This window comes from Ixodes scapularis, unplaced genomic scaffold, assembly GCF_016920785.2.
Source record: "Ixodes scapularis isolate PalLabHiFi unplaced genomic scaffold, ASM1692078v2 PGA_scaffold0__279_contigs__length_252992795, whole genome shotgun sequence".
Classification (NCBI taxonomy): domain Eukaryota; kingdom Metazoa; phylum Arthropoda; class Arachnida; order Ixodida; family Ixodidae; genus Ixodes; species Ixodes scapularis.
The window spans coordinates 109,803,840-109,813,820 of NW_024609835.1; the positions used below are offsets into that span (position 1 = coordinate 109,803,840).

A 9,981-nucleotide genomic window follows, 5' to 3' on the forward strand; every position below is an offset into this window, starting at 1 on the left:
CACGCGACCTCAATTTCCCATGTCCCATAACGCAACGCACAGCTACACTGACACCTACGCCGCTTAACTCGGAAACGGGCACCCAAAAGCTGCACCTACAAAAAAACACATCAATTACAGCTCCTAAATATTCAAAGCTGTGAGCACAGCACTGGAGCCAAAATGACGAACTTGAAACAGTTTATTTCTCTTCCACTTTATTCTGTGATCGGGGCATGTACAGATGACCTCTCCTACAAGCAACCCACCCGAGGCAGGTGCCAGCCAACAGTAGCTAAGTGCGCAATAAAAAAAATAAAAAAAAATTGAGAGGGTTTTTAGGATGGTGGCATGCTCAGAAGGCAAAGAGCAGCAGGAAGGCCATCATGAGACAGAAGAGGCCCATGGCCTCGGACAGGGCAAATCCCAGGATGGCATAGGAGAAAAGCTGCTGCTTCAGCGATGGGTTGCGGGCGTAGCCAATGATCAAACTGCCGAACACGCTTCCAATACCAGCTCCTGTAATGAAAAATTGGGAAAAAGGTCACTACACAATGAACCACACTCCAGGGCAGGCCAGTGAAAACCTTGGATGTACCAAATTGTATTGTGCACAAGTTTTCCACCATATCTTGGCAAGAAAATGCTATGCTCACTTTCAGCTCCAAAGAGTGGATGCTACAAGCCCAGCAGGTGCAGTTTCCCAGAGTTTTGTTGCTCACAAGATTGATTCCCCAGCTATAGCCAACAATAGTAAAATTTAATAAAAAAAAAAAAAAAAACCTTTTGTTGCTTCAAAAAACATTTAAAAAATCAAAAAAATCTTGCACCTACAAAGATCTAGGAAGAAAAACTAGTTAAGCACATGTTTTTTGGTGCAGCATTAACAGTGGGTTATAATCAGTCATGGGCACATTACCAGTAAAAAGTAACAGTGTTGTAGGTTTAAAAAGAGTCCCGTCCCCAAAGACAGGGGACAGGACAACACATCGTCCCGTCCAGTCTTTACGTATGTAACTCTTTCTTAACCTACATCATTACCAATGCGCTCACTAACAAGTATAACAGTGTTACAGTTACCAACTTAAGAAGCAACGTTACAGTTACTGCAAAAGTAGTAACGCAGTTACTTTCTCGTTACAGTATTAAATCTGGTCACGAGAAATCACAAACCAAAACAATATTATTTTATTTGTTACACTATAGTGAGACGAAAGGTAAACTGAGAAATTAGAAAATTTGAACTCTAAGGGTGTTTCTGTGTTGCGCGATTCGCCGTTTCAGCATTTTGATGTGCACAATTTATTTGCAATAATTGTGCACAACTTAGAATCTGCTGTTTTTTTTCAAAATTGTAATCTGCCCACGTCAGTGAACGTTTTCGTTTATTTTTCACTCCGACACGAATGCGGACACAGATGTTTGCATAATTACCTTATGGTACAGTGCTAATCACACTTGTCTATAACGCGCGAGCGTGCGGCTTTTTCCGGGAAGCACTAGACTGGTGGCATTCGCGGGAACTAGGCTAAGTCACGTGGCGCAGCATGGAACGGCCCGCTCGAGGGGTGTCCTGCCCACTCTATCAGCTGGCGGCGAACGCGAAAGGCTGCTCGCACGTTTTTACAAACATCATTGCTCGAACAATAAACACACTAAAGCGAGAAGGCGTATCGACAATGTCGTCATCAAAAAACAAAAATATATCATAAAGCACTTTACTTTTATCGCTTATCAAGCTGATAAAGTGGGCAGGACACCCCTCGAGCGGGCCGTTCCATGCTGCGCCACGTGACTCGCTTAGTTTCCGAAAAGGCCACCAGTGTAGCGCTCCCCGGAGAAAGCCGCACGCTCGCGCGTTATAGACAAGTGTGATTAGCACTGTACATACTCTGAAGCAGGCCTAAACAGATCAGGTCAAACAGTTTCGAAAGAATATAAGGGGAAAAGAGTGAGTGAGGCTTTCTGGAGCTCTACTTGTGTACAACAACCACCACGGCGTCTGTGTCCGAAACGCCAACTGTGGAAGACCAGCCCGCATACATGCATCAAAAATAGCTGTTTCTCTTACTTAAGGCACGCGTTTTCCTGGAAATCTCACTGCATAGATTCCACAACAAATTGTCCTTCCATTGGAGTGTTTCTTGAGGTTATCAAAGAACCTGCTTTCGTGTTTACTCCAGCGGCTCCCAAGAGAATAGGGAAGAGGAAACTGCAACCGGCTGGGTTTAAAAACGACAGCATGGACATATCCGACAAAGAGCAAGGGAGAGGATGTGCAGACAATATCACGTGACCACCGACATCCGCAGATGGTCCCCACAAGAGAAGAGTGAGCCAAAGTCAGTGAAACAGACATTGTTTGCCTTCCCTACCACCGTACGCACCGCCCTTTATTTCCCGGTTTTACGCCGACTCGTCCAACATCCATTCTCGGTCTTGGGCTAAACCAGGCAACTGTTTGTTTAATGCGTAGCCACGCTTCTCTTTTTTTTCTTTTTTTCAGCGAGGAGTTTTGAGGAAAATACTGAAAGCTGGCGATCTCACCATGTCTGTGGCAGTGGGTTCTAATTTTTATAAAAGAAAATGTGATGAAAACTTGCCTGACGAGTAAACAGTGATGATATGACCAAAAGCCCCACAATCTGCATAGGATGGTTCCAGCCAAATCTTAGAAGCTAGCAAAACAAAAATCCAGCCCCAGGCAAACAAGTTGCCAATTGTCCTCTCACAGGTCTTACTGAAGGTAGAAATTGACTTTGCCACTTCACGGCCCAAGCAACTGGCTGCCAGTCTTTCACGGATAGCAAACTTACCAGAGCCAGCCACCCCAACGGTAGCAGCACCAGCACCAATAAACTTGGCCGCAGAGTCAATGTCCCGCTGCACAGCACTGGTCTGGAAGCTTCGCACAGCCTGAAAACAGCAAGAATAAACCAATTTCACCTTTGACTTACGAATACCCCCATAGATGCAATCCAATAACTCCCGAATTCCCGGTTTAAAATTTTTTCAGTACAAAGTTGCATGAACATGACACGAGCGAGCGCGAACATTCATGGGAGCAAAAAAAAGCTAGATCCTGTTAGCTCTACTGAGCTAGTGTGACTTAGACTAAGCACCCAAAAGGTTGTTTATGTACCCATTGTGGGCAACATTTTGCCCCTAAGTTCATAGAAAGAAGCTTCTCTCCTATGCTTTCAAGTGGCACCCTTCCAGGGGGGTGCCAGTTCTTCGGAAGGCGACGATTTCCCGAGTCATTCCGTTAAAAATAAATATACAGTTGTATCTGAAGCTTAGTACTATGAGGTCCCCAGGAGGGAAGAAAATTCTCCCCAGGCATTCTAACAAACTTGTAAATGTAGACCCACCCATGGGCATGCATTCTTTGTGGTTTCCAAAAGGTTATCAGCATGCAGCCCCATTTTATCTGCTCGTTAAAACCACAGGAAACCGGAGAGCAAAATTCTTTTTCCACTGGCTATTTGATGCCAGGCACCTAAAGATAAGCTGCTGATTTGGCAGGCTTTCTGTAGCCACCGAGTGTTCCCAGGGCACACAGTATGTCTGGTCAGGATGAAATAAGGCCTGACAAAAGATTACTTAATATGCAATGAGACCAGATAAGCTAACCAATCTAAATCAGCCAACAAAAGAGATTAGCACCATGCCCCAGCCATTAGGCATTCCCAGAAAAAAGCTCTAGGCCTCTCGTTGACCCCTCTAAGACGCAAAAAAAATTCAAAGTGCCCGCCAGTACCCTGTGACGTAATAATGTACCGCAAGGTGTCCGAGCGGTCAGAAGGAAGGCATCGACCTACGTCCCTAAAAGAGGGCTCACCGGAAGTCACGAGAGATTCACTCCTCGTGTTCTCCATGACTGTGCCTAAGACTTTATTTATTTTGGTCTTCTCCACGAGCGATTGTAAAAAACAAAGTTTCAGTTCCACTGGCTTTTTATCGCTGCAACGTCGAGCATAAAGCATGAGTTTTTTCTAGAACATTAGTGGAACTTCTTTACTAGGTTCATTGACTCCACTTCTACCTTTGCAACAACATTAGGCGATGAAAAACAAATAAAAGAAACCTCGTCTCCTTGGACCGCTCACGGAAATGTAAAGAATAACAAAAATATGGAGTGAATTATTGCACGCAGGTCGCGGTAAGCCCGAGGAGTGATACAACTCATGTGACTTCCAGTGATGCCTCCCTTCTGACTGCCCCGACATCTTGTGGTACATTGTTACGTCACAATGCACTGGCGGCGGGCACTTTGAATTAGGCTCCGTATTTCTATTTTTTTATAAAAAAAAAAAAAATGCAACTCTAACGTGAAACAATTTTTTGGTGATGTCTTGACACACTATTTTAACGCCTAGCACAAAAAAAATTTTTCTTGCCATGTCAGGAGTTTTATAATTGTGGGGCCATTGTGATGTATGCTCTGCCTAAATTGCAAGCTTTTATACATCATTGAAGTAACATGATCCTCTTACCACAGAGTTAACACAAAGAAAGCACAACAAATACAAGGCTGAAATTTCTCCCATTCTGTTATTGTCATGCCTTTTTGTGATTGTAGCTTGCAAAATGCTATTCCGATGTACTATTCATTCACATACTTTTACGCATGATGGGCGTACTGCATATTTCCAGAATGGACTATTTTACATTCATATTAAAATAGTGCAAAAAAAGGCGAGACAAAAAGACAAAGAAGCACACAGGACAAGCGCTGCTTCTTTGTCTTTTTGTCTCGCCTTTTTTGCGCTATTTTAATATGAATCGATTACAAACTTGCCCAGCAGACCAAGCTTTTACAGGACTATTTTAGACCACTCAAGCAAATGTTTTCTAGTGTGGAGCAGTTTTACAATTGGTTTTACAAAGTTAATAAACCATTTTAGAAAAATGCAGTGCCCCCCCCCCATCTTGATGCAATCGGTGATCCAATGTGCGGTGCATAAAGGAGTAGTTCCATGAATAGAAGCAGTCGACGTTGGTTAAGCATTTTAAAATTTGAAAATGCACAAAAGGTATAAAGACAGCATAGAGTTCTGTCATCTTTGTGGTGTGGTCATTCTGTTTCCTTTGTGTTCTGACCTCAGTGGTAAGAGAAGGGATCGTGCAGGATGCACGGAGCACGTGAGTGCCTACGCATACGTCAGCACAGCGCCACAACCTCTTGTGCAGCATGGTGCAATGCCGGGGTCGTCGAGAAGCTGTGTGGGATTTTCTGAAGAGGTCTACTGCCTTTTGCGAGTTGACCCTGCCAGTATCAGTTTGTGCTGTCTGCTGTCCCGTCTTAAAGGGCCCATGAAACGATTTTTGGGTTGGGATAAATCATTTTAGATTGGGATTTTACTAATAGCACATCGTTCAGTGGGCCAAAAGAAAAAAGGTAGAAAGTCAAGAGCTTGACTTTCAGTGCGAAAGTTTGAAAAAACAGCGGACTATTTCGTACCTCCTCCCCTTCGTAACCTCTCTGCCTTTTCACTGTGATACATCCGCGGTCCCAAAAGCGCGTCGTCGGGTCCAAACTGACGTCACACGAGACCGGACCTCATTTAGTCCCTTCACCCCTAAGCTGACATTGTGGTGGAAGCTACGTGCTTGCCGGACCAATCAGCCGCCTCCGTTTCATCACCTGACCTCATTCTCTGCAGCCACAGTTGCCACACTCACGTGGCAAAAGTGTGGCTAGCCCAAGGAGCGCGTAGCTTCCACCGCACTGTCAGTTTAGGGGTGAACGGGGTAGGGAAAGAAACTTTTGTCTGAATTTTGAGCGACGGGCTAATCTTCTAGGGGGAGAATGAATGTGTCCGGATTACACAAACCAGGTTCCGAGCGAGAGGGGCCTCCCTTCTTTTCGTCTTCTTGAACTGTTTGGTGGAATGCGCGATTTATGAGTTGAGGAGGAAAGCGAAACAGGAAAAAGTTGGAAAAGCGTTTCATGACCCCTTTAAGTCAATCGTTAGAGGTAGCATACTGACACCCAATCACCAATTAAAGGTATCATACTGACACCCAAGGCTTCCTCACCTGGCTCAGAGGGGTGGAGCTAAGACCCAGGAGGGGCAGTCCCGACACTCCGACAGGTGCAACCAGGGCCTTGCCTTGCGACTGGGCAGGGGCACAAAATAACTGGGATTAGCACAACCCGAATCACCTACACAGTTCACGTTATGTGACAGGACAATACCCAAAGCTCGCTCCTAAATGCGGTCTACTAACCCCTAACCTTTACTAACCCGTAACCATTGAGGGAGAGCAAGACACCGACAATCAAGATTGTCAACAAGACCATTGCGCGACTCCTCGTAGGTCAATTGACTGCAGAGTTCCACATCAGATTGTACATACTTCGTTTAGTTCAAAATGTCTAGCCTATCCCGGAGTGACATGTACGGTGGAGTTACTGGCCCTTGTGGAGACAGAGGGGTCGTCTACAACCTACAGCATATCTGACAAGCACACAAATCTGAGCTCTGCCATAGTGGTCATACCTACGACTGCTCATTTTTTTGCAAAATGTCTAACTCTTGCATCAAGGGTCCCCATGTGGTAAAGATTAATCTCTAATCTTCCAGTAAAGACATCTCAAATTATCACCGTTTTGAGGCAAGGATGCCAAACGTAAAAATATTTTCTTTCTTTCTTTAATGACCTACTACTCCTGCAGCTCACTGTCACTTCCACCTATGCTTGGCAAGTTTGATTCGAGACAGCGTCCCTGCATGGTGGACATGTACTCTCTCAACTCGTGCAGGTCAATATACAAGGTGTGGGTCAAGTTATACATGTGTGATCAACCATGTGAGACCATCAACAATACCCGATGCCCATTATACAGTCAAACCCGTTTATAACGAACAGCAGAAAAAGCTAGGATCAGTTAGACATAGCAAAACCCATTTACGACGAACTTCCCCAATGCGTTCGCTGTAAGGCGAGAGCTTCTCTTTCTTTCTCGTCTCTTCACTTCCACCTTGTAACAAAACACCAATTTTTTTTTTTTTTTTTTTTGCGTGCGTGCAGTTTTTTTTTTTATAGCTTTTTCCCTTTCTGAACCACTTCTCTTCGCATGAGCTTTGCTTGAGCTTTTAAAATTTTCTTTCTTGCCTGCCTTTTTTTTTTTAAAAAAGGGGGAGGGGGACAGGCTAGAAAACGATTGTTTGCGTGCATTTAAAAGCCTTCCAGGGGGGGGAAAGTTTGAGATAGCCAATATGTCAATCGTTTTAAAAGTACTTTTTTACATGCAGTTTTATTTAAATTTTCCGAGAGTTCAATATCGACAGTAATTCACTGTACATGGGTTCGTTTTAAACGGGTTTCACTGTACTCTGTTGCAGGCTAACAAGAGCAGGACAGGCAGCTCTGGCAAAATCCTCCACCCTTTCCACTTTAGCAGAGCTAACACTGGAGACGAGGAGAATCCCCTCAACTCAAGTGTTCGCTCTGCTAAAATGGGAAGTGTGGACGGCTTTCTGAGAGGAGCTTGTCCTGCAACAGGGTATAGCACCTTGCTGGCAAGAACAGGCCAGCAAGTAATATGCGCAACAATTCAAGTTGGGTAGCAGCCACGAACGGGCATCTCTGGTCGACACCGATGACTGCACTCAAATCGAGAGCACCAAAAGCAACTTCAGGCAAAATGTGCCCACCTCATCAAAGAGCCTGCTGTTGCTGACCGAAGCGGACAGTGGCCTGATGCACGACCGGGAGGTGGCAGAGACCTGCACGAAAGAGGGGCGCTATGAAGGGTCTGTCGCAGCACTTCCACACCGATCCATCAATCCTTTTCGACTAGAAGGAAAGTTGGGGCAGTAAACTATTTTGTACAGCGGTTTTGTGTACCTTTTATTAGGAGAATTACTAGAGGGTACAGAAACACAAACCAATCGTACAATTTCACCGAAATTTCTGGAGGAGTCAAAACTGAGCTAGAAGTGCAGAGATGAGGCATGGGGCCAGTAGCTGGAACTACCGGTAAAAATAGATGCACTATACTCTCATCGTATAATGAACTAAAGCCCAATTCTACAGGCCGTCAGGTCCAATCACGAGCCTGTTGGAAACCATGTGGTATATTTGCTTTGCCGTATGTATCAGTGTGCCAAGACGTGTCATGCGGAGGAGAGTTTTTCGTCTGCTTATCGAGCCCTTGCGGCGACCCCGTCTGCTTGCTACTACTGAAGGATTAAATAACGCCTGGAAGCAATGCGGCGAAGAGAACCTGGGATCAGAACCAGTGCCCATTAAGAAATTAAGATGAGTCGGATCGAGTATTCGCCAGGGAAGCGTATGTATGGACCACACGAGGAAGGGAGATATGGGTCCGGGTATGTTTTACGTACACTAAGATAGGATCGTCATGGCTAAGGCGAAACGACTTCCTGTCAGTGTTGCCTGCACGCCCTCCAGCTTCTCCATACAGTGGGCATATTTACAAAATATGGCACGAATATTTCTGAAACTATATACCATGTACCCTTACTTCACCAATATAAAATAGCGCACTATCACATCACAGAACCATATCCGCAAGATTAGTGCTCTTTAAACCCCGAGTATCAAAATTTCTTTCACACTTTTTTGCAATGCGGGTGCAAGCTTTTCTGAGGTAGTGCTTCGCCCGCCAGCCTTCGGGCCTTAGTCTATCGTGAATGAGACTGAATATAGTCACTGAACTGCTTGAATTACTTCAGCTAGTGCAGCCAAGTAAAACACACCCAACGTGCTATTACAGCACGATTTGTGGAACCTGCGAATAAATGCCAGCTATGCAATTACTACCCTATATAAATACCGGTAAGGACATGCTCTCATGAGCTAAAATCTCAACATTCAATGAAGAGGGTCAATAGTCAAGGGCAAAACTCCATGTGCTTCTAAGTGTTCAGCAGAAGTAACCTAACAGAGGGCAAACCCAAGGACATGCAATAGGTTACACACGAAACAATTAATGGGTTTAAAAAAACAAGCAAAACCAGACCAGACACAAATGCCCTCCCCAAAGCACACCAATGACCGGTATCCATTACGCAAGCTGCATTCAATTAGAAGCTAAATGCGAGATTGTTTACACAGGCTGTTTAGCAATTTGAACCGAAAAAAGCATGCCAAGTACTGTGCACCTTGGTAAACTACACCTTAGTTCACCAAGGTCGCAAAAGTACGCCTTTGAAAAATTCCCCAGCTGCACATTTGAAAAAACCGACTCTAGGGGTCATTTACGCGACGAAGTCGCGAACATTGAACGATCTAAAAGCGAACTAGCACTTCGGTGAACCTCGGCAACAGCCCTGGGTAGGCCGGTGTATTCAGGATAGCGGAAACTACAAAAATGGCGACATATCGGTGAATGCCCCGAATACACCGAGCTCTCAACTGCTCCCCGCTGAAGACTACGCGTTCCGATAGAATTAACGAAGGCCTAGGAACAAGCAAAACTCTGCGCACGCCCCATATCGTCATGCGATTCAGGAATGCTCCCTTGATTAGTAAAAGGTCGGCGAAGAGGTCAACACTCACCACAGTCCTTGAAAGGGGGGCGGCCAGCTTGATGGCGAACATTTTTTTGTCCTACGGGTGAGGTTCGAACGTCTAAAAGAGAGGAAGTGGCACGTTAATCACGGTCCAAATCTCTTTTTCGCACTATCCGATCGTCGGCTGCAGAATTTGCAAGTTAAAGCGAGAGTAAAGCGGGGTGACCTTCAGAATACCGGCTCGGATTGGAGCGGCCGTTGGTAAATCAAACGCTCTCGCGTTAAATATCGATAAATACTCTTTGCAACTTGTAGGGAAGATATTACTTATCAAGTTTTAGAAATAAGGAAGTTTAGAGTTTGATACTAACCACTAGATTACCGCGGATACGAGAAAGCTTAACAGAAACTCACCGTACTGATCCGAGAGGAGTGCGACCGAGGGACTGCGCCTGCGCAAGATTTTCCGGTGTGTAGGAAGTATCTAAAAGGCGAAAAGCAAAGTAGAGCAGTA

At 45.0% G+C, this 9,981-nt stretch overlaps 1 protein-coding gene across 2 annotated transcripts; it reads right to left on the reverse strand.

Moving 5' to 3' along the window:
- Positions 1-163: 163 nt before the first annotated feature.
- Positions 164-9,952, reverse strand: LOC8036735 (ATP synthase lipid-binding protein, mitochondrial). 2 transcript variants are annotated; one of them, XM_029990663.3, is made up of 6 exons: positions 9,882-9,952; positions 9,514-9,585; positions 7,644-7,715; positions 6,022-6,102; positions 2,796-2,895; positions 164-498 (listed from the first exon to the last, which is right to left on the reverse strand). In XM_029990663.3, the coding sequence occupies exons 2-6, from the start codon at positions 9,553-9,555 to the stop codon at positions 335-337; spliced, it is 459 nt and encodes a 152-aa protein (XP_029846523.2). In that variant the 5' UTR covers positions 9,556-9,585; positions 9,882-9,952; the 3' UTR covers positions 164-334. The 2 variants fall into 2 exon arrangements, with proteins under 2 accessions (XP_029846523.2, XP_029846524.2); XM_029990664.4 differs by having other exon boundaries at positions 9,839-9,893.
- Positions 9,953-9,981: the final 29 nt, after the last annotated feature.